Source organism: Agelaius tricolor, unplaced genomic scaffold (assembly GCF_023055355.1).
Source record: "Agelaius tricolor isolate 1412-34295 unplaced genomic scaffold, bAgeTri1.0.p SCAF_1, whole genome shotgun sequence".
Classification (NCBI taxonomy): domain Eukaryota; kingdom Metazoa; phylum Chordata; class Aves; order Passeriformes; family Icteridae; genus Agelaius; species Agelaius tricolor.
The window spans coordinates 9,488,300-9,513,047 of record NW_027269261.1 but is presented as its reverse complement, the minus strand read 5'-3'; the positions used below and the strand labels follow the sequence as shown (position 1 = coordinate 9,513,047).

General features: G+C 39.6%; 1 protein-coding gene across 7 annotated transcripts in view; it reads left to right on the top strand.

The window, feature by feature from the left end:
- SPTLC3 (serine palmitoyltransferase long chain base subunit 3) overlaps positions 1–24,748 on the top strand; it is a 151,669-nt gene that overhangs the window by 96,791 nt on the left and 30,130 nt on the right. For all 7 annotated transcript variants that reach the window (XR_011678496.1, XM_071422386.1, XM_071422376.1 and 4 more), the window contains 5 exons: positions 587–741; positions 1,630–1,778; positions 12,409–12,533; positions 15,109–15,202; positions 24,349–24,454. Coding sequence is in view for 6 of the 7 variants with exons in the window: in XM_071422386.1 (XP_071278487.1) it covers positions 587–741; positions 1,630–1,778; positions 12,409–12,533; positions 15,109–15,202; positions 24,349–24,454 (629 nt within the window). In the remaining variant the exon portion in view is untranslated. The remainder of the gene's footprint in view (positions 1–586; positions 742–1,629; positions 1,779–12,408; positions 12,534–15,108; positions 15,203–24,348; positions 24,455–24,748) is intronic.

Below are 24,748 nucleotides of genomic sequence, written 5' to 3'. Positions count from 1 at the left end.
AGAAAAAGCTGCATTTAAATTTAATTTCCAAGTAAAATCCATGGAAATTCTTTCATTCTCAACCAAAGAAATTGTCTTAAGTGGATCTCCACCCTAGGCCCAAATCACATATATTGGACTAGCTTTTGTCTTATGTATCCAGCATTTCATGAAATGTAGTGTGTTGTTTATCCTACTTTTCTGCAACCTGATCCACACATAGAAAAATGCTCAGTTTGAAGCAATTGGTTTCTTCAAGTGAAAGAATCTTGATTTTTTTTTCCATTTCCAACTTTCAGTATATATAGAGTTAGACCAACTTGTTTACCTAAAAAAAAAACAAACAAACAACTGACCAACCAAAAATCCCCCAATCTTTAAACAGAAACAAAATACTCTACCCTCTAAGAAATACAACATTGTGTTTTAAAAGGATGATAGTAAGTATTCACTATTGCTGTTTGGAGTTGTAAGTGACACAGGACCCTGTGGCTGCCATGACTCTCTGTTTATTGATGAATCAGTTTTTCCTTGTTAATAGGAATGACTTAGGTACAGAAGGAGATATTTTCACAGCAACATAACCCTGTGCATGTTTTCAAACCAGGATTTTGTGCCACTTTATCAAGATTTTGAGAACTTTTACACCAGGAACCTCTATTTGAGAATACGGGATAACTGGAACCGTCCCATTTGCAGTGTCCCTGGGCCACAGTTTGACCTCATGGAACGTGTTACAGATGATTACAACTGGACATTTAGGTGAGTCATCTTACACTCTGCTGCTCTCAGCCTCGTGAGCATACTCCTGACACCTCTGCAAAGCACACAAAGTTGTGTCCAGATCCTTGTCTAATATCCACCAGCATGTTTCTTTCTGCAGGCAGCACCATGCTGAAAATCTGACCCTTTTCTTCTGAATATTTGTTTGGAAATTCAGCATAGATTTCCAACTCAGTTGGCTGTGTCGGCACAAGACTCCTCACACACCATTTATAACAATAGACCTTGACTCTGAACATTACAACAAAATTGGTTTTGTCCCTCATTTAGGTTTTATATCATAATTTTTTGCACTGCATGAATGTGGCTTCTTGCTTTCATTGTGAGTCTTTGGCAGTGGGTTTTAAGCAGATTGAAAGTTTCGGTGTAATGCAGCTGAATTACACAGCTATGGGAATTCACAGCATAGACAATGTGTAGGTCAGCTATATTTAAGCTTATTGAGAATGTATCATAGTGTTTCCCATATTTTCATCAAGTTTAATTTCTGTGTGTGTGTGAGAAGACTGGTGACTTAATGAAAGCAGTTGACAATTTGCTTGAAAAATGAATGTCTCTCAGTTGTTCCTTAAGTAAAGTCGTAGGTTTGTTTGTTTATTTAAATCCATAAAAGCAGCCAGTGATCCCACACCAGTTTATTGCCATCTACAGTGTGGCTTCCAGAAAGCACTCTGACCTTGAAGAACTACTTAGGAAAAGAGGAAGGCTAGAAAAACTTTTGGGCTGTTAGAATATGAGGATTGTCAATTCACAAGTAGGAATTTGACACTGGAACAAAATTTGGTGGGAAAATTTTGGGATTTTTCTCTTTTCATTTGGGATTGGAAGGAAAATTGCACTGTTGTTCAAGATTTGCTTTAATTACAGGTTTACAGGAAGGACTATCAAGAATGTAATCAATATGGGTTCTTATAACTACCTCGGCTTTGCAGAAACAGATGTTAATGCTTTGAAAACTGTGACCATAGAGTTAGAAAAATATGGGACAGGAGTCTGCAGTACCAGGCAAGAGATGGGTGAGTAAACAGCAAGATGGCCACCAAAGGTCCTGTAACTAAACTCTTCTTCTCACAGATATCTTAAAAGAATTGGATACAGAGAACTTTAATCACATCAGCAATTACTTGTTTCACAATTAGAAGAAATGCTGTGTTTTATTTGTTCTCACATGAGGGTTTTTTTTCAAAAGGAAAGCTACTATTGATTTTTGGAAAAGCTAAACCAAGTGTGTAATCTACTGGCCTGGGATTTTTAATGGTGGAAACACACATTGAGATTTCTACAATTTTTCTGGGGCAAATTCAACTGCATCACAGATTTGTATCAGTTACCACACACAGAGGTTTTAGATTAGTTAAATGATCTTTTGCATAATGTTTTTAATCCCATGTTCTAAGAATGTATTGGAATGTTTTATGAGATACTACTGGCACAAAACAGAAATTTCTAGCTTGCCATTAGCAAATAAATTCAGGGAGGTTCCATCTGACATTTTTGGTTTTATCTGTTATGATTGTCTGCTTTGTTAGTTTGTAGACTGCATGCAGTGTTACCTTCAACACAAAGCCTTGCATTCCTTAGGGTATAACCATCTTACATTTCAAAAAAAAAAAGTTTCAAACCAGAGAAATGCAAGGGGAAGTTTCTCTTCAGGCTCTATCTTTCTTGGGAGTATTAAAAAAAAAGAAGGCTTCCCAGAATGGAGAAGTCTATAAAAAATTTCTTTTTTGTAATCCAGCAACCTAAAAAAATTACATTTTTATCTCCAATGTAAACTATGTTCTTCCATAAAACTTACAGAAAAAATACTATATTTAATTTAGTTTTTTTATTTAAAGTCTTCATTTCAGAAGAAAAATTAATGCAAACTTTGTGATCTGCTTCTTATCTTGTCATTGTGGTTTGATTTGGCAATAATATTTATGTCAGTGACACCACTCAGAGAGGGTTTACAGATTGATCCTACTTTCCTTGTGTAGGTGACCCATCTGGTGACTGCAATATATTATTATTTAACCTGAATTTCATGCTTGAAAGTGCTCACCATTGCTAGTCCTTTAAAGTATTGAAGGAAGCTTTCTCTCTTTTTCTCCCAGATTCCATTTTGTCTAAGAACATTTCAAGTTGTTTTCAGGACATCTAAGATTGTGGCTGGTGTTCCTTATTCTGTAGCTTTTGCTGAATTTTTTTACTGGAAGATTCATTCTTAAAAACAAACAAACAAACAAACAAAATCAAAAAAAATTAAAAAAAAAAACACCAACCCAACTTCTTATTAAAAGTATTAAGAGAGGATTCTGTGTTCAAATATTAAAAATCTTTCTAAGTAACTTCATCCCATCTATCTGAGAGCCCATGTATGGAGATTTCTAGGATATTCTCTTCATCTGTGCTGTACTCAAAGTTGTCTTGACTGATTGAGCAAGGATTTAGGTTCATTTTAATTGCCTTCACAATAAACAGTCCCATGAACTGCATCAGGACTATTCCCAATGCAAGAATGGGCTGCAGATAAACAGCATCCTAAAAGCCTTGTGAGTCTCGGTCATTTGGAAATGGATTTTGGAGAGCAGCTTGGACAAAGGAAAGCAGGGTGTTTAGGCCTGGCTTAGCTGGTGTAACTGAGCAGTCACAGCAGTTTATCCTGGGCAGGTAACAGAGGGGCTGTGTTTGTGTGCTCCATGGAGAGAGGTGGCTCCCCAGGGCAGCACTGAGGAGTGGCTCCTTTGTTGGTGCTGGCTCTTTGGAGCTCTGTTACCAAGGTCTGTATAAACAGCCTCTTATCCAGAGTGGATACCCTCTTTCCTTGCTCCTTTATGTTCTTTTGCTCCATTCTCATCACAGTAGAACAGAAAAATTCTGAGTTAGATATATTAAAGAGAGAGACAAGGAAGGGTCTGAATGCAACATCTTACCTTTATCATTTCTCATCTTCATCTTAGATAAAAGGAACAGGATGAGTTTGTCTCTGGGCAGATCACATTTAAAAACTTCTGTTGTTATTGTGTGTGGAGCTAAAGTGTTTTGAAGTAGAAGTGCAGTGAGCTGCAAGAGCCAAGGCTGCAAATTGCCTGTAGGGTTCTAATTCAAGAGAGCACTTGAACATATTTATATTTTCAAGCTAATTCACTTTGAAAGTACTGTTCTGCTTGTGTGCATTTAAGTGTCTGGCATGTCTGAGTTTTACCAAGGTCTCTCTATAAGCAGTAGTAGCTCTCTTTCTGAGAAATAATTCCACTACTTTCAGAGGATTTCAGATAGAGGGTAAAACAAAGAGGACACAAATAAAAGTTATGTGAGTGGTGTTTGAAAGGATACATGATGGTAAAACTGTCCTTTATGGTCTTCTGCCTACACTCCTCCTCTTAAAACTGTGGAGGCTGTGGAGAGGGCATACAATGCTGTCATAGCAGAATGCTGTTGCAGGTAGTTTCCTCTGAGAACAGGGTTAAAGCTGGTGAAAACAGTGGCTGACCTTCCAAGGCTTATCCCTCATAAAAAGATTTAAGGCTTTTCAATCCATTTTTAATTCCATGCTCTTCTTAATTATAATAATCATAATAATTAATTTCTTACCATAACGGTGTCATTTCAGACATGTTTCTGCAGGGTTTGTGGGACTTTCAATGTGAAATAAAAGTACTTTCCTTTTTTTAAGACCAAGCTAGCTATTAGCCCCGAGGAGCAAGATTTTGAAGTTATAAGGGGTACATCCATGGAACTTGCTGTTCCACGATCAGAAAGCAAAACAAACTCTAGAAATTACTAGAAAGTACACAGAAAGCCAACCATAGAGCCTCAGTACACTACTGCATAAAGCTGCTGTTTGTTGTTGTCTTGAGTACCCTGTGCAGGTCTGATCAAAAATATTTAGCAAAACTGGAAAGTGTAAGAGAAGAGCCACAGGGATCATCAAAGACCTCAGACAGCTTCTGGGTGAAGAACTACTGAGCTGCTTGTCTCCAGCTGTCACAAAGGCCTGTCATCTGTCTCAAAAAAAGAGCCTAAGGGGAGAAATTATAGACATTTTCAGCATAATGTGTGATGTGGAAGAGTGGTCAAGATTCACTGTCCTTTCCCACTACCAGATGTACAGGGCATTGTATGGAGCTGGTAGAAGGTTTTCACCTAAGTGCTGGAGGCTGCCACACCTGAGGAGCTCATCACTGCTGTGAAAAGCATGTTCATTCTCCTGTGAAAATGTAAAAAGTTTAATAAAGGACAGCAGGAGACAAGGACCTTGGAGCAAAGGTTATTATAGCACTCAGCCAAGAGCACACTGTCACCTTTGGGGACACCCTTTAAATACCTTATCCCTTACACCAGCCTGTTGCATATTCATAGAGCCCTATGCATATTTATAAACTAGTTTGCATATTCTGGGAGGTATTTTACATGGCCCTTCCTTGGGTCTGCCTTTTTAGAGCATGCATGTTTCTTGGCTGTGATTTTGGCTCCTTCTTTTCACTTCCACTTTGGGCCTTGGTCCACTCTGTCTTCAGACAGCAGATGCTGATAGTTGGCATATCAATAGCAGGGTCCTCATCCTGTGTTCATTGGATGTTATCCCATCCCAGCAGGCATTTTAACACAAGCACAGCTATTTCACTACTGTGTCTAAGCTTAATTAACAACAGAAATAAAAACTATATCTTTATAACAAAGTTACTTTAACATCACACATATAAAATCCATTTTAATATTTGCAAAAAGGCAATATTATAATATGTATCCATAACACTGCAGATATCAGAACTTCTGTCCCTTAGAACACACTCTCTTGTGCTCTAAGGGACAGTGGCCATGTGTGCAGAGGAGCACTCACTGATAGTTACTAGAAATACCCAAACTGTACCTGATTCAGGGTGTCCTTATGAACTCTGAGAGATGCCAAGAGAGGATACAGAGAGATCTGCACCTACCAAATCTTAAGGAGAAAATTGACCATGGTTGTTATTTAAATTAAAACAGTTTTTGTCAGCAGCAGTCTCTCCTGCAGGTTCAGGAAAAGGTAATTTTAAAAATTTCTTTACCTCATTCGTTATACGTCAAGAAACCAACTGGGACATAAAAAGAAGTAGGAAGTTTTGTTTTTTAGGTATAAATGTTGGGTCTGAGAAAATTACTCTTGAATGTTGAAGGATTTAAGTAGCCATCCAGTAACTCAAGGTGGCTACAAGAGAGCTTGAGATGGATTTTTTACAAGGGTGTGGAGGGACAGGATAAGAGGGAATGGCTTCAAACTGACAGAGGGCGGGGTCAGATGAGATTTCAGGAAGAGATTCTGCCCTGTGGGGGTGGTGAGGCTCTGGAACAGGTTGTCCAGTGGATGCCCATTACTAGAAGTGTTCAAGGACAGGCTGGGTGGGGCTTGGAGCAACCTGATCTAGTGAAAGGCGTTCATGTCTCTGTCCAAGGCATTGGAATGAGATGATCTGTAAGGTTCCTTCCAGCACAAACGATTCTGTGATTCATTCTGTGATTCCATAAGTAACTGGCCACCAACTGTTCAACTAACTGGAGTGTTGGGAATGTTAGGGCATTCCATAAAAACAAAAATATCTCTACTGTTATATGTATTTTAAGTTTTCTCTCAAAAGTGTTATTTTTAGCCTAATAAAACTGCCAGCACATAGGAACCTAAATAAATATGAAATAGCAAGTGTTCCCTCCATATAGTAAAAAAATATGAAAGAATGACAACTTGAACATAAAGTCCTTTTTTTTATAACTGGAGTGGGAGTTGGCTACTATTAAAGGCAGATCCAAAAGCCTTTTCTCTGAGCCCATCCTGTTTTTCAGTGTTTATAGTCAGCCTATTCTAAGCAATGTGACTGAGAATTATTGAGAAACATGCAAATTAGTTTGCTGCTTGCTGCTTGCAGATAACAAAATCAGCAAAGTTACACTCTTTTTTTTTAAGATAAGGCAGATTATCACGCTCTGAGTGCTCCTAGGGCCAGGCTGGTGACAGGACTGTCACATGGACAGCCAGTGCTAACAATTCTCTGTTTATCTAACTCCCCAGTGTTCCTCATGGAGATGACATACGTGAGTAACCGGAGCAAACATGTGATTAGTGCTGCTTAAGCAGCCAGGCAGGATTCCTGCCTTTTGAAATCCTTCTTCTGTGATTATGCCTTAGACCAAAAAACAAGATGGAGCCTGCACAGAGCACTTGCAGGGTGATTCACTCTGCAGGGCATGTTAGGAGATTACCCTTTAGCACCTAACTTGCACTCAGTGTTAGGGCTTTTTTCTTTATTTGAGGATTTTTTTACGCTTGACTGTGATCTCATTTCTAGAAAGCAGATCTGAAAATCTGTGCCAACATTTAATATACAAAAGTAGTTCAGATTCATTCACCTCTTTCCACTGGGTTTTAAGGCCTAATGTGAATTTCTAGCAGCATTTCAAGAAGATAAAAATAGTTATTTGGCCATTCTTTCTTTTATAGTACTTCAAAGCTTTAATTAGGGCCAAAGCTCATTTTAAACATAATACTGTACAAACATGAATAAATGTTTCATTTTTCAGTTTGGAGAAAGAGATAAAGAACTGAATGTCCCATAATTTACAGTTTCCAAGTGGGATTTTAAGGAGAAATAAATACACAAAAATGAGAATTTGTGTGCATGTATATATATATGTGTATATATACACATATTTCATAACCTTAGCTATTTTCTGATAGGGTATGGTGTAAATTAGGAAACAGTTTTGTCATGTTCACTAACATCCTTTTCCTTTTTGTGCCTACCCTCTCATAAATAACTAATCCAGCTTACAATCAATTTATAATCATTGGGTCAGGTTTGTTCCTTGTATTTCCCCATTGCAAAAGTATGCTTTGCAATGCAAGATTAATAGTCTGGCTAGCCCATCTTCTAGCAGGTGGAATTGAAGGCATCTGTAGGAATTAAGGGATGTGTGATTGTTTAATACCTAAAGTATCTCTGATATATGATGTTATCTTCATGCAAATATTTCGATACTTAAGATGCTGCCATTCAGGTTTTGGCATGAAGATGCTGGATTTACACTGGAAATTTAAACTTTGTGTTTTTCTAAAGGCAAAAGAAAAAAAGGAAACAAATCCAGAAGATCTAAATTCATCTGGAAGTTCAGTTAAAACTAATCTACTTTTTGTCTGAGAATCACTAAATTACACTGGTACATTATTAGATTTATGACACCCACGGCATCTTTGTGGTATGAAAGCCCTGTCAGTTGGTAGCAATGTTAAGAAAACTTGAGCATTTCCTTTCTATCAAATGCTTCATCAAAACCCCCTTATTTTGGGACTCTTTTCTGCACAGACAGTGTTAAATGAGGCAACTGCATAACATTACTGTGTGCTTTTCTCCTTCTTTTTCCAACAAATCTCATTCTACAAGTTGAGGCTTTCCTCTGCTAGTGGGTCTGTAGGACAGTGATACCATCTGCACCATCTGCTCTGGTAACATGGTGTCAAGAATTAATATAATTTCCACAGCTTCTGTTTCTTCATCTTGTATTAATAACTCGTCCAATCTTGCTTTTTGTAAATGCATGTATGTCTTTCAATTATACAGATTTTTTTCATCTCTGACAAGCATCTTACCATGCAGTGTATTCATCTTACCAGAGTGAGTTTGTGACCTTAAGTTTCAGCTGGGACAAGGAAGTTCAGATGTTTTGTTCTGCTCCCCACCCTCCCAAGGATGCTGCTGACAAACCCTCATTTCCATAGTGTAATGGTTCTCAGTCACCTTGGTGAGTCACGCCAGGGATGCACAGGGTTCCCAGCTGCTCTTTTTTCTTTCAAGGCCTTGTTGCTTGTATCAGTTTACTCTTCCAGCTTTTGTTTAACCTGAGGGGAGCAGGTGTTTCCCTGTCTTCTTTGGCTGTTAGAATTCCAAACATAAAATTCTATGACAGGATACTGTTGCCAGTGTTGGCAGTTCAACCAGTCTGTGTCATTAGTGTATAAGAACCTGAAAGACTGTATTGGGCAGACTAACCAGTGGTATAAACCACCTTGTCCAAGCTGAAAATGTCAAACTAAATAATGACTCTGTGGATCATGGGAAGTCCATTTTCCAGCTTTATCTCTCTAGTAGTCTGGCAGTGACTTTCAGCCCAACAGCATGGATATGAAAAAACAGCAAGTGTATGAAAAAGCCTGTGTACTTCATGTTCCCTGTCACCAGAGTGCAGTGGCAAGTTAATGGAGGGAACTGGGTCATCAGATTTTGAAAAGGAGGGGATTTGCTGTGAGAAGTGTGGGAATCTGTGGAGGTGGTTCCCATTGTGAAAGTCCACTTTTGATATGATCTGTGATCTTAATACCTATACAGTCTCGGATCACAGTAACTCCTGCTGTATTGTATTACTTACGGCTGTTCAGCAGGGAAGAATAACTTTCAAAAGGATTTTGTCTCTTAAAGATGCAGGTACCTTTCTCTTTTTTTGTCTTAAATCTTTCCTGGTGATTTGGTGTACATTGCTTACTTGTATCCTCATTTGGTGGGTCAAGCTAAGCTGTAGTCAGTCAGTGGGAAAATTCTAATGTCTGTTTATAGGGCAAGTGTGTATACAGTAGATTAAAAAGATATATCTAGTATATCACTTTTAATTCATCAGATCATGATACTGGTCTTGAATCTAGCACAATACAAAACATTCTAAGGGCCAAGCTAACCTTACTTGACATCTCTAAGGTTGTATTTAATGAGGAGCTGTGTAATTATTGCCTTTGTTATGTAGCTTGAGATGCTGAGATGTTTCAGCTTGTGCCAGTTCCTTTGGATCAAATTTGCATCTGTCTGGCAGTGCTGTTTATACTTGTCATGGTGGTGGCTGTGACCAGCTGGGAATGCTAGTGGACAAACTTCACCCCAGCAGCACATGACTGACCCCTTGTTTCTTCCAGTGGAGAGAGGTGATAGAATTGATGCCATTTCTACAGTGTCCAAGGACATCCTGTCTAGAAATATCTCCTGATATGATTAAATAGTTGCATAATTATATGCTTTTTCAATTCTGTTCAATGTATACAGCTGCCATGAACCTCCCACTGACAGTACTGGTGTGTGTTGTATTGCTTCTGCAACACCTTACTTACCGCCAACAATATTGCCATGGTAATTAACATGATTCAAAACCAGGGCTCACTTTGCAAATCTTTGCCATTCAGGATTTTGTTTTGCTAGCCAATTTTAATTTGTATTCCAGGATTTGTAGGCAACAGTGATATACAGTATCATCTGTGTTCGCACTTAGGATTAGTAAATAATAAGTAGGAATCAGTCACTATCAAAATGAGTCATTCTTCACCATGACAAAATTAATAAAAATAGGTGCAAAATGTGCTGTTCTTTTGTGGGTCATCTAATAGGAGCTTTAACAGAACAGTCTGTATTGAGTCAGGCCTTTCCTGTTTATAAAAACAGAAAACATGTGATGCAACCCCAAAAAGCAATTTAACTCCACCCCAGTGTCAGACTTATCCCTGGAAGAGTCAGAGACAATTGTGTCATGCCTTAAAATGCCTGCCTCACAAAGCACACACTGCTTGTTTCTCATGCTTTCACAAACCTTCTAATTCAAGCTGTGATCATAATGTGCTTGGCTTCGAGCTTCCATTTCAGATTTCATCTTCTTTTGGTGTGCTGATAGCCCTGGAGTGACAAAATAACATCTGCAGGGAGCACTAAGGCAGCTGATCCTCCTGGAACTCTTAGTTGTCCATGGGTGCTGTAGATTGAAGACTAGATGGGCCCAATTTGCAAATAATACAGAACCTCAGAAATAAATGCTGGGTCCTGCTGGGCTTTCACCTTGAGACAGATTCTTACCCACATTTCCAGTAAGCAGCCCAACTCTGAAACTCTGTTTTGTATTTCATGGAACCTGGGTACTAAACAGTGGCTGTGTGCAGAGTCAGCTCATATCCTCATGTGTCTTGGGATGTACAAATTCAAAAAACAGCCATCCTCAAAGAGCTTCACACAGACTCAGCTCACAGGTAGTGGAGGTTCTGCAGAGCCACATTTTCTGTGTCACATAATCTCATTCTCAGGGCACAGTGACAACCCAGCCCCAGGTACATGCAGTGTGATACAAGGAGTGCAGAGACACTCTTGCAGCTCTGCTGGAGTAGGCTCAGGTCTAGCACAACCCAGGAAGGCTCTGGCAGAATCTCAGCACTACTGCTGTTCTTTACTGTCCATGTAATCCAGGTTTTTCAAGAAGTCACATGATCCTTGCTCCTTATCTTCCTGATAGTTGAAGAGTTACCTGCCTGCCTGATAGATATTTGTCATATTCTATTTCCAAATGGATGTCATTCTTACTTTAGATATTTAATGAGAAAAAATAATGAAAACACTCCTTCACTGTAACCAGCTGATTTATTGCTATTGTTGAAACTGTTCTCCTGACATTTATATTTGATTTTTTTTTAATGAGCTCTGCTCCATGATGAAGGTAAGATCATCTTCCTGACTCATCATTCTTGTTGAGACACTCTAGCCAAGCTTCTGCATTTCTTCCACTCATCTGCCTTTTGTCCATCACAGTGAACACAGCTTTCTTGTTCCATCCATTGTAATTCACTTTATATTATTGTGCCATCAGCTTGTGCATTGCAAGTGAGGTAACATATTCACTTGCCTAATTTTTTTCTTCTGTTCTCTGATTACAGCCTTATTCATAGGGGAAATGCTCTCTCAGAATCCACAGACCACTCTCTTTTCTTCCCCACAGATCACCCTGTAAGAGTTCCTTCTGCCTTGGTCCCTGCAATGCACAGCCAGGCAACCAAAGACTAGAGAGCTGGCAAGTTGAGATGATTCCTTACTGTTCAAAGCTATCTGTTATCTCAGTCTCTTAACACCACTCTTTTGTTTGTTTGCCTTCTGTATTTTGTCATCCTTCACTGTGAATTGGCAAGAAGGATATCACTTTTGTTGGATAGTTGGAGAACCTTACTTGTTTGGAGACTTCAAGCACTAATATTAGATAATTAATATGCAATAAAGAGGGGTCTCTAGTGTTGCATTATCTTTTATCTTTGCTGTTGAGAGGAAAGAAAGAGCAGAGTTATCATCAGTTATAGGGACTGGAATAGCTTTTAACTTCCAAGGCAGAGAAAAATATGGAGAATGCTTTTGTTTTTCTATCCATATAAAATCCTAATTAAGAATTTTGTACACATATATCGACAGACAATAGAAAAGGAAGAATTTTGTTGTCACCCATGTTTGTTTTCACATCTGGAGAGAACTCAAGAATGCCTAAAATGTTTGTCGCACATTTCCTACAAAAAGAAGGTGTTTTTGTCCTCACTGCAGGGGAGAGAAAAAGACAACAAATTAGTCTTCACAATAAACTATGTCAAAAGTTATTGTGGGAAAAGAAAGTTTTTTTCTATAGCAACTGCTTTGCTGCTCTAACAGCAGCAGTATTTGTTAACATTAATCACAGCTGGTTTGCACCTCTTGCATTAGCCCACATGCACGGGATACAAATGGAAAACCCTCATCAGAACTTAATGTCACATAGCTTAATGACACACTTCTAGCCTGTTCTTTTGTATGTTTTGTGTCATAATAACTTTCCCAGTTCAATACGATTTAATATTCCCTGTGCTTATTTCTGCAGGCACCCTAGACAAACATGTAGAACTAGAGAAACTTGTGGCCAAGTTCCTTGGTGTGGAAGATGCTATGGTGTTTGGCATGGGCTTTGCAACTAACTCAATGAATATTCCAGCCCTTGTTGGAAAGGTGAGTACTCCCTTCAGGAACACATAGAACAATCATTTATTAATTGTTTTAACTGCTCTTGCAGTACTCTGGGCTTTCAGTGAGTGGAAAGGCTCGATCGAGGAACAGAGCTTGGTATCAGGAATGTGTGAGTCATAAAGCTGATGACCTTGTGACTTTGAATATGCTCCTTTATCACCTGTGCTAGCACTGAGTGTTGCTATCACTAACATCTGCTGAAGGATCAGTGATACAGCTCTCTAGCTCCTCTTAATGAAGTTGCTTCTCCTTAAAAAGTAACCAAATGTTGAATCCCATGTCCAGGTCTTGTGGGATGAAGTATTTAGGCTACTTGCTGAGATTTTTCCCAGCTGTCTGGGATGAAAGATGATGATTAGGATAGTTTTCACAACACTTTGAGAAAAGGAAAAGCACGGTGCTTTGCATTGCCAGGGAACAGAGCTCCAGCCAGCCCTGCAAAGAGAGCTGCCAGCAAAAGCAAGTGTAGAGCTGTGATCATGTTACAAAAGTTGGGTTCTTGGTGCTGAAGGGACCTCCTCTCCAGTTTGGAGTACCTAACTCAAAGGAGATCCATCATCCTGTCACTGGTAGCTATGGACATCAGAAACCGGTGCACTGTGCTGATAGCTGGAAAGTGGGTAACTCCTCCTTGGCTTGTCCAGGTGTGGAGCACCTTGAAGTGTGCCACGCAAGCACAAAGCATGACCTCCCTCTTGGTGGAGGTAGAATGAATTAATTTTGTGCTGTATGACCAGGACTTCTGAAATGCCAGCATAGAGGTGAAGTCACTTCCCTCTCTGTGGAAGATGACTGCAGCTTTTGCAAGATCTCTAAAATACAAGTGTTGGGCAAGGTGAGTTGCTTCAGTTATCCAGAACTTCAGTCTGCAGTGGTACTGGAGAACTTGTCCAGCAGTTTCAAGGGGAACAGATACAGAGAATTAATGAAGGTAAATTTATGAAATTGGAGATATGCAGTGTGAGACACTTGTCTTAGCTGTGCAATAATTTTCCCTCCCTTACCTGGCTTCATGTAGAGATTCAAGCCTCTGTCAGAGGTGGGATAGATATAAGTGGCACAAATAAAGATATTAATGTATGTATTTTTAATAAATAAATATATGTGTATATATATATATATATATTTGAAAATTCGGTATGTATTATTATATATATTTGAAATATTATTCAACTACTCTATGTTTGAGAGATTTACTCCTATGTTTTCCTCTATAATTAAGTCTAGCAGCTACATTTTCTTGTCAACCTGCATCTACACTTATTGTTAGTTCTGCAAAACGGTCTCTATGGAGATTGTTGAGTCTCTCTCAACCTAGGCCTAATCTATGATTCCAGAATAAGTTTTTCCTTAATTATATGTTGCACTTTGGGTAATGAAACACAGCAAAACATGTTCAATAGAAAGCAGACCTAAACAAGGCTTCAAGCTTGAATTTCAACTGAATCCTGCCCCTTGTTAATATAATAGACAAGTTTACTTCTCCCACATTTCTATTTTCGCTTCTAAAAACAAAAGGAGTTTTCAGCTGAGTTAATTAATAAAAAGTATACTGCAGGTCAGCTCTATATGCATTTACCAGAGAAAGACTCTGGTTCCTAAACTTCACTCACATCCTAATGGAGGTGGAACTGACAAGGTATCAGTCTCTCCTCATCTCATTTCTGCAGTCCAAAGGGCTGATGCCAGGCCAGCCTCAGTCTTACTCCTCCTTACACTACTGCCATGCAGCCTTTATATGTGGGGTGGTGGCTGCATTTTCCTTACAACTCAAAATGGGCTGTAAAAAGGTGATAGAGGAAGCAACATTGCCTGATTTTATATAAAGCACTCAGTCTTGAATAGGGTTATTTGCTGCTTTCCAGTTACAGGAAATATTGGGCCCTTGTGCATCACCTGGGAATGCCTGAAAATCTGACCCCACTATTTCAGCCTGCCTTTGCAGTGCACCCCTGTAGGAATGTGCCCCTTGTTGACAGAGTGACAAAACTATTTTTTGTCTCTTAAAAAAGGAAAAAAAGCTTAGAAGTTTCTCTCCTCAATCAGGTAAAAAGACACCTCATAAGACCTTGGGGACTTCACCTCAAAGTTAAGGATAGCCAACTGGACATGAGCCAAAAAGTCCTGCCTAAGGAATTTACTAGGAAAAGAAGAGAACAAAGAAACTAATGGCTTTTGTGAGGTGTTTTACCAGGAGCAAGAACCTCTTGCCCTGGCTTGGGTGGTTTTTTTTTTGTTATTTTGCCTTTTATTAAAACTTTTCTGTTTCCAACACTACCACAGAAGCCATCCTGCTGATTTGATGCCATCTGAGGTGGCTGAGCTATCTTGAGTGTGATATAAATCTCCAAGAGCTTATGAGACCTAACTCAAAGAAACCCTGTGTCATATTCTGGAACCTTCAGGAAAGCAGCAGAAAATTCATTTAATGTTTAATCCTTACAGCTTAACTGGTGCAATGCTCTATCACAGACACCTGTGTATGCTGGCACACACATGCACACGAGTCTGCAGCCTCCCAGTTCATGCAGATGCTCACTGTACTCCTTCTCCACAGGGCTGCCTCATTCTAAGTGATGAGTTGAACCACACTTCTCTCGTTCTCGGTGCGAGGCTTTCAGGCGCCACTATTAGAATCTTCAAGCATAATAGTAAGTATTGAATTGGAAAACTTTACAGACAGAGTTTTTCACACCACAAAGGCAAGAATAATTTCTTTTAAAGCTTATTTTGCTGTCAGTTGCCAGATGATGCTTTTGTCCAGGCAGGAGGATCAACTGTTTAATATTAGGAGTGGTTTCTGATGGGAAAAATTAATAGTGCAATACAATAATTGCTATTGTGTCTTTTTGACTTGCTGAATGACTGTGTGCTGCCACAAAAGTTTTATTGTCATTGTAGCCCAAACAGTAGAAACATACTTACAAAAACATGCCTGTTTCCAGCAGGTTCAGTGAAACCAGAATTACCTTAACATGGCATTCCTTTGAAGCAGTTAGTCTGAATTCCCAGGGATCTAATAGCAAAGATGCAGATGGTTATATCAACAGCATCATCCCAAATATTTTTTTAAATAGTATTTTAGTGTAGAAATCACACATTAACCTTGCAATTGTAAAGTTATCTTCTAAAATGCTCATGCTCTCTTACTTTTATTCAGTTAGTGTTGCTGTGGTTACTGTGAGAGACATTAGGACTGCCTTTACTGACAAGAGCTTGTTCTTTTCCCTTATTCCCCATTAGAGTTCCCTTTTCTATCTTCACTGCTTCAAGCAGGCAAGAAAGGTTTAGAAGCTAGTGTAGTGGTGAGAAATCAGAAGAGTGGTCTGATTACCTTTCTTAATGGCTAATACAATCCCTTGTCCTTACTAAGTGTTGCTTAAGGGAAGCAAAAATGAATTATGCATATGCTGTAAAAGGCCTAAGGAGGAGTTGGAATGAAAAGAACACTATAATTATACTATAAGATGTTGTTATAATTAATATCAGTTCATAATTTGGGCAAGAAGTAATTTCTGAAGATCATTCAAGGATTAAAGACCATCTGAACATGAATATTTTTACAGAATTAACTATTCATATAACAACTGTAGCATACCCCAACTTGGTCCACGTCCACAAATCTGGAAATGCTAAGCATGCTTGCCACACCAGTCTTTTCTCAACTTTTGCTTGGTTGTTCAAAGCTTTATCCCATTCAATCAGGTTGCATCACATCCTGAATGTTGACCTCTTACTACCCAAATCCAAACACTCTCAGCCTCTCCACCCACCTGTGCTGTGTGCAGTCCAGCTAGCTTGTGTCTCTTCCCACATCATTTTAGAAAACATTTCAGTTTGAGGAGTATGTTACTCTCAGCTGTGAAGATATCACCTGGAGCTGTCATGCTCACTTTAAGGAATTCAGTCTAACCATTCCTCAATATCTCATTCCCCTCCCCACAACCTCATACCTAACCAGCTTCTGGTGCACTGACAGTAAATTAAACCTGATGCTGTTCTGAATAATGGATGAACCTAAAAATAATAGTGAGCTACCCAAAAAGCACTAATCTAGCACTGGAAAATGCAGACAGTTCCTTTAGGGATCTTGTCAAACCTCAGTGGAAGCCCATCCAAGTTGCTTTGGAAAAACTCATTGGTTTCAGGATTAAGGATCTTATTTGCCAAAGACAGCCTTATATGCCATTGCTGGGACATCACCTTAGCTTACTTTCAAAATGAAACTTGGAGAACTTTTGCAAGTGACGGGGTCTTTGGTGTCGAGATGACTTTGAGGTGTTAGAAAGTCTCTGTTTCTCAGCTTCAAGACTGAAGAAGAAAGCGGAATTTTTTGGCTTTCGTTTTCAAGGTTGTTTCTTGGCTTATATTTAATACATGGTCTTTCTCTGACTTGCTGAGATCTGTCTAGCACGTCGGTTTATGGCACACTGACCACCTTGGGGCGGTGTTATCTTTTATACTAAAAATTATGTGTACATTATTTACAATAATTTTCTAATACTTATCACTAATGTTAGACAGTTTGTCTTTAAATTAATTTAAAAGTGTTACTACCACAGCAGAAGATGGAAACTAAGAAGAAGGAGAAAGACTAGACACACTTAGATTCTTCTATTTTGTTTCTTGAACCCCCATTCTAAAAACTTTAAAATTCCACATTTTCACTTGGTGATAAATTTACTATCATTCTACTCAAACTCTTGTGGCTTGCAACTCCTTGCACAAAGTTGGTAATTGTTTCTAAGGGTTAAAATCAAAGGCACAGGTGTCTTTGACTCGATGCCAAGGTTTCCAAGCCTCCTGCCAGGGTCTCGAGTCTTCTAGGGCAATCAGAGGAATTTCTTGGGTTCTGACATGCAAGTACTGTTTGGAATTGGGTCACAGCTTTTGTTGTCACAATTTTGTAGTCTTGACTCTAAACTGCATTTAGAGAGAACTTCACATGCCCATGCTTTCTCTCAGCCCACTCTGAGCCTCTCAGCTTGTTATTTCTATGGTTAGAAAGTTGTGTCTTTTAATATTTCCTTAATCATACCATGAATTACACATCACTAACAACTAAAATCACACATGCAGAGATGTATGTGAGTGCCTTTTGCTTTGGGGGAAATAAGATGTGTTTTGGGGGAGATAGCAGTGAAAAGCATAACCCAGCAGGGCTGCTGCCTTTGTAGGATGCATGGTTTCACCCAAAATGGAGCAGACAGCCTTGTGCCCTCTGAGTCTGTCAGGGAGAAGAGTAACACAAGTCAGTACAGCATAAAAATTAAGGACCAAAACTGTATTAATTAAGTAACCAAAAATTCCAGCTTGGGTTGGGAGGGTTCTTTTCATTCAGATAGATTTTGTTTTGTTAGACCAGAGCTGTGTTGTTTATGCTGCCAGAGTCGTTCTTGCTCATGTTGTGGGTATGTGACATACACAGGCATGCCCAAATTGTCAGACTGTGCTTGTGCTGTTGTTGTCATGCTTAAGAATAGGAGAATTGAGCCATGCTCCATGTCACAGTGCTTGGTGTGACTGCAAGGTTCCTTCTGCTGGATTGGCCCTGTGCAGGAATAGAAAACTTTGCACTTTGAGCTATTGCTTTAAGATCTTTAATAAGCATTGATTTCACCGTCAGGTTCTAACAAGTGCAGAAATCTCTCTCCTCTTTACTTTCCCTGCTCTGTTATGGAAAAACTCTCTGTCTAAAGAAAATGATACAAAACTTTGTTCTATGATAAAAATATTTCACAGAAAAGAGAGTAAAATGTACCATTTTAAACTTGCTATGAAGTACCTTCATCTTTCAAAGGTTGAACTGTAGCCTGTAGCTAATTCTCTAAAACTATTACTTTATTTAAAAGCATGAAATCTGTAATAGAGGATTGATTTGTCATCTTTCAAAAGTAAATAATTATTATTTTATTATTAATAGAGAATTATTTCATTTGTAAGAAGAAAAAGAATCTCTACCTATTTCCTTAATTATGTATCATGTAGTTCTTATTCTTATAGAAGTTAATGAAGTTCTATTTCAATAAGTGGGTAGCTCTCTTAGACATTACACTTTCCATAAAATTCTGTATAGCTTTTCTAGAACAGGCAAAATCCTTAGACATCTATGCTTTTCCTAGGTGAAATAAAAGGCATCTGGAGATCTTTCCTTTTTGACAAAACCATTGCATGGGTGTATGAGAAGGTTTTCAAGCCTTTAAGTCAATAATAGAAAAAAAATGTGCTGTGGACCTGTAAGTCTGTTTTTATTTGGACATAGGAATGTGCCCTGCATCCTGACTGCCAGTGAACAATCCCTTCCTTGTAAACAGACAGGAATTTACAGGTCTGGGCTGAGAGAAATGCACAGGCACACACACCTACAGGTCATCTGTGTGAGAGAAATGTAAGAGAATATTCCATTTTAGCCCCATAGCTAAAATCTACTGAACAGGGCCCTTCCTTCCTGTGCACTCTCATTAGCTCTGTCTCTCCTCTTCATCCTGCTAAGGGCATAGCAGTATTGGCACATGGGGTTTGGCCTTTAAGGGAGTTTTTCTGTGTCAGGCATTTGTGAGGTTTTGTTTGCAAGCAGCAAAGTTCAGCTCCCTGAAGCTCCTGCTCTGAACCATAGGTCTAGGGGATTTTAATTTTTTTTTCAATTTTATTTTAGGGTCTAAGCAGTCCTAAATGTATGCAGTAGTGTTTTAGTGGACTAAAATCATTCTGACCTGTCCACAAAGCACCTGCCTTTTGTCTCCCCTGCTGTGGAGGGGAGCCACTCAGTTTGCTGTTTCGTAGGCTGGGATTTTTTGGGGAAGATAGGAGAGAGCTGCAGTGCTGCACTGGAATTCAGGCAGCAGCAGTGTGCAGTGGTAGAAGGTGGGATGCTAAAACATCTCTCCACCATTGGGGCAGTAGTGGCCTGGGCTTGGTCAGGTTTTTTTTTGCTAGAAGGTTTTTGATTGTTACCCTTCACCAGCTTTGGTCTCCAGGGAGTCTCTCCCACCTTCCCCAAGTGACAGGCTTGGGGGTCCCTCAGTTAAATGGGGGCTAAACTCAGATGTTTTTACTTTCTGGCTCAGGGAGAGATTGGCTGGTCTTGGCCTTTTTTTCTTTTTTTCTTTTTAATTTCTAAGGCAATCTTTTACTGACATCACACATTTAAAAGCCCTTTTTCAGGACCTCTGACCTTTATCTGGTTAAGTATTAGCCAAAATCCTTGACCCTTCCAATAAAACCTGAAAAGCAAAACCAAATATTTAACCATTAATCAGCCTGTGATTTTATCAAGGTGTTTCTCTCAGAGCAGTTCTGGGTCTCATACTGGTATCAGGTGTTCCTTCAGTGAACAGATGAGGGTGTTATGGACTGATTATATCCAAGTGAGTTCTGTTCTTCCCAGCCTGTAAAAAAAGGCACCATACAAGGCTTAGGGTTTGTTTATTCTTTCTAATTCTACTACATTTTTCCCATGTAGCATCAAGCAACTGAATTGCAGTCCTGTTTTCAGGTTTAGATTTGCAATTGCCTGAAAAGTCAGTGGGAATGTTGTGACAAGGCACAGAACTCAGGCCATTGCAGTTCTCTTCATTGCAAGGGATTGCAATGCATTGCATTCACTGAGCAGTCAGAACAAGTGATCCTATGAGGAAGGCAGGAAATTGCAAAGCATAACCAAGCACATTGGTTAGGTGAAAATCCAGCCTGTGTAATCTGGTGCTTGAATCTGCATCTGAAATGGCAATCAGGGCAATACATTCCTAGCTCCTCCTTATGCACCTTTTCAGTGTTGTGAAAGTAGTAAGGGATTTTTTAGTTTCTCACAGATCAAGTAGTTGACAATTGTGTGAGGCAGGTGTGAGCTGTCCAGGTTTTCATACAAAACACAGTTTCCAGCTCGGACAACAATTGTGAATATATGTTCATCCAAACTCTGGCATTTCTCAGTCTACTCAGTCAAATTACTGCTTTGCAGTTCAGATACAGGTGCCATGAGGACACCTTGAGAGTGCACAGCTACCAGGAGATGCTGTAGTTAATAATGAGGGAACTTCTAGGTGGCAGAAGGCCTTCACCTTTCAGAGCAAATATATTCTGTAGCTAAAAAGAAGGAAATGAAAGGAAAATTAAAAAAAAAAAAGTGGAAACTAAGTACAACTAATTAAGCAAGCAAATAAAATAGGGGGGGGAAATGAATGAAAGAGATAAGTAAGCAGGTAAAAATTAGAAAGAGATCTCCTTGATGGCAAAACTCCAAGAGTTTGTGGTGGCTTAATACAAGATGGTTCCTTAACTTTTAAATTTTTTTTTCCAACTGTGTAAGTAGCCCTTGAATTTCAGAAGAGAGGGCAGTGTTACAGCTATTACAGAGTAGGATGAAAAGCACATTACCCCCTAAGATTTTGTGCTCCTTGAAGCCTCTGGCCACTATCAGAGACAAGATTGCTGCCCAGATAGGTGGACTGCAGCCTAATCCAGTTGGGTGTAATTCCTGTGACACACACAGACGCTGCCAGGGCAAGGAGACTGGTCTGTCCTGCTCCCTGCATGCTGCGGCTGCCTTCCCCCTCTCTGCCTTGAGAAAGCCACATCTGACTTGCCAAGTGTGCACAGGGAGCTTTCTTGAGCCATTGCCCTTTACTTTCAGAGAGATTGGTATTTATTGAGGGGAAGGGAGGGGAATCTCAGACTGTTGCTGTGGCTGCAGTGATCACCACTCCCACGTTCCAAACAAAGATATTTGTGTGTAGCCATGGAGTCCGTGCCACCTTGCATGAGAGTACAAAAGGGAGAAACTGAAAATCAGAGTTACAAGTGCAAAGCAAAAAGCAGAATGTGACAAGAGCAGCAGCAGTCTGTTTATTTTAATTAAACAGCATTCAGCTGACATCACACAGGAGGTTTCCAGCCCACACAGGGGAATGGTGATGACATCCCCAGCATTGCAGGGTAAGGATGAGGGGTGGAGACATCATGTCTCCCTGAGCATGCTGTGCTCCCTCCAGAAGCCTGCTGTCCCACCTGCACTGCAGGCAGCATGACACTCTGCCTGCCCAGGTTCAGACTTGCTCCAGCCCACTGGCAGTTTGTGTTCCTGGTATTGCTCTTGAATTAACTATGAGAGATCTCAAACAAGGATTATGCAAGTCCACCAACCCACTGATAGATCCACTGTCCCCTCTTAGGAAACTTTATCCTCCATATCTGGGGAATATGCTGTAAGGTGAAGGTGGAAAGTGAAACATGGATAGATTTGGTTGTGCTTTGACTGATTAACCAAGTCAAATTGTTAACACCACCTCCAGGGCTGGTGAGCAATTGTTGGTCATTGCTGCTGAAAACCCTGGGCTGGTGATGGTCAAAGAAGGAAGGACTGTTATTTTCTCTGTAACTGGTTATTCAAGATGGACTCATGCAGCTCATCATCTTAATATCCTAATGTCTCTCAATCTAACTATATTTAATGAGTAAATAATTTGATATCTGAAAATCATCTGAGGTTGTGCTGTTGTTTTTCCTGGCATTCAGTAGATCCCACTTTCTGAAAAGCTTAAGCACAAGCACATAGAGCACTGTTTTCACCTTGAAGAACAGAAGCAGCCTTTTGTGGGGAATACTAAAGATTTTTTTCTTTCTGCCTACTTCCCCTTTCCAAAGGAGGCAGTTAATAAATCAGTACAATTCATTTGCACACGAACAAATTATGTGTTGACTATTACAGGCTTCAGAAAGGGTCACACATACATGTTTTTCAAAATGAGACATCAGAAAGAAAGTGACATGTTCTGCAAACAGACATGTTCTTAGCCTGTACTCCAGCAGGACTATATTATGTGTAAAATCAGAGAACCTCATCCCTTGGAGAGGTTCTCCCCAGTCTGAGGTCTCATGTTCCATGGTATTTTGGACAGAGGACCTATTCACAGCCATGTATTTTTAAATACAGAATTATATACATTTCACTTCATTTCCTCTTTCCTTTTTTTCTTCTTTTCATGTGCATGTGCTAAAACAACAAAATCTTCAAGCCATGCTTTTAGCTCAGAGGCAGAATGGCTTTTCTGAAGTCAAGAGCCAATCTGGACTGACACATAGAACACTGAATTGAAAAACCCTGTGTGATTCAGAAAAGGGGTTTAAAGGTCCCAAAAGGATTAAGAAAACACTGACATCAGTAGGGAATAATTTGGTGGAGAAAAGGGGGTGTCCAAATTTTACTGTGAGTTGTTCTCTGTCATCCTGAGGGTGCCCTTTAAGAGGAGTTCTAAATATTATCTACTTGAAACAAAAGAGAAGCAAGCAGCTGCAAATTCTCAGCTTGGTTTTAACTTTCCCATATAAAGCACCAAAGAGCTTTCATTGCCTTGATTGCCATCTAGTGGAAAGTGTGCTGTCTGCATTGCATTATTCCTAGCAGCATTCTCCATCTCAGAGCTCACTGAGGTGTGCAGGCCATGGCTCCACTGAAACAAGGGGCAGCTGATATTGTCCATGCCTATTTTGTGCTTTGTAGAGTACAGCAGGGACTTGCTAGGTCAGGTGTAGAGTGGCAGCTTGGTTACTGAAAACTTCACCTTCCACCAGCATCACTGAATGTTCCTAGGAAGAGGTGAGGCATCAGGATCTGGAAGGGCTCAGGTCATAACCTGGCCATCTCTCAGGGCACAAGTTACTCACAATGGCAAATTAATGTGCAGATGGCTCCATTCCCCTGGGGCAGAAACCAAACTGTGGGTCAATATTAATATTTCTAAAGTGTATTTTTTTTCCTCAGGACAATTCATTTTACACATTAACTTTGTGCTATTGTAGAAGGTCGTATCAACTGTGTTGTGTTGCTGAAGCAAATGGGGTTATATTGGGGAAAAATGCCATTGATTTTCTCAGCCCATGATTTGAGCTGATCTGTAGTGTTATTTGGATATTATGAGACTCTACAGAATGTTCTTGGAAAACATTTTGAAATGCCAATCCAGATTCCTGAAAAGCACCTGAATAATTCATTTTGAAGTGTCCATTCATTGGCAACACCAGAATGCTGGTGCATTGAGAGTCACTTTTGGCCTGACCCTGATTTCTGTGGTATATTTTCTTGCTTCTTTCATCTTCTTCAAAATTTCAATGGCTTTCCTTCAAGATATTTTTTTATTACCCACACTTAGCCCTTAAGGAAGCAGCTAAGAATCATAACCTTTTTCTAGGCCTCCTTATATTGAAGTCCTGCCAAGCATTTAGGCACCAGATTAGTGTATCCATTCCATGTGCTTGTGTCCACCTGCCTCTTCCTCTCTCATCAGCAACCTTCCACTTGCTTTCCTTCTTGAGGAGGACAAGACTTCTCTTGCTGCCATCCTTATGTGCTTCATGCAGCCTTGTCAAAGCCTTTGCTGATTGTTTTCTGTGAGCTTGTGGTTGGAAAGCAACCAAAACTCACAACTGAATCCTTGATAAATTATGAGTATCAGCAGCCCCTACACAGAACTGCTGGCAGTTAGCCTCAGTACTGAAGCAAAGTGATTCCCTTTTGCCTTTAAATACAAATGCATGCTGAGAACTTCTAGAAGTTTCCCAGATCAGGTGAATAACTGGAAGCTTTTCATAACTCTGCTTGTCACTAAATTGCATTCACACCAATGAAAGGAATTGTTTGGTCTTGCCTACTAATAAAAGAAGTTTATCTTTAGGACACTTTTTTTTTTATGTTGTCTTTTTCAGACTAGGAAAAATAGCACCCAAGAGAAAATTGAAAGTTCTTCACAAAAAAAAACTGTTAATGTTTTTCCTTCCTCCTTTTCCTTATTTTTAAATAAAGATATGCAGAGCCTCGAGAAGCTGCTGAGAGATGCAATAATATATGGACAGCCTCGCACCCACAGAGCATGGAGAAAAATTATCATCCTGGTGGAGGGCATTTACAGGTATGTCTGTGTGGTAGAAAAATGAGTATTCTATCATTCCTTAGGACAGAATGATTAATTGAGTGGGGCAAACTCTGACTCTAGGTATCTGAGGGAAATCTTAATGAGAATGGAAGTTGCACTAACTTTCTGTGATCTCAAGAATATGTTGATTTCCATCACGACAGCCTGAACCTTGTATCCCATAGCTACAACTAGATCCTGTACATTGTTCTGAATGTTGATTTAGAAAATCACAGTGGAGTGGGAGGTGTACTGAGAGCAAGACAGGTAAGGTGATGTATGTTGTGACAG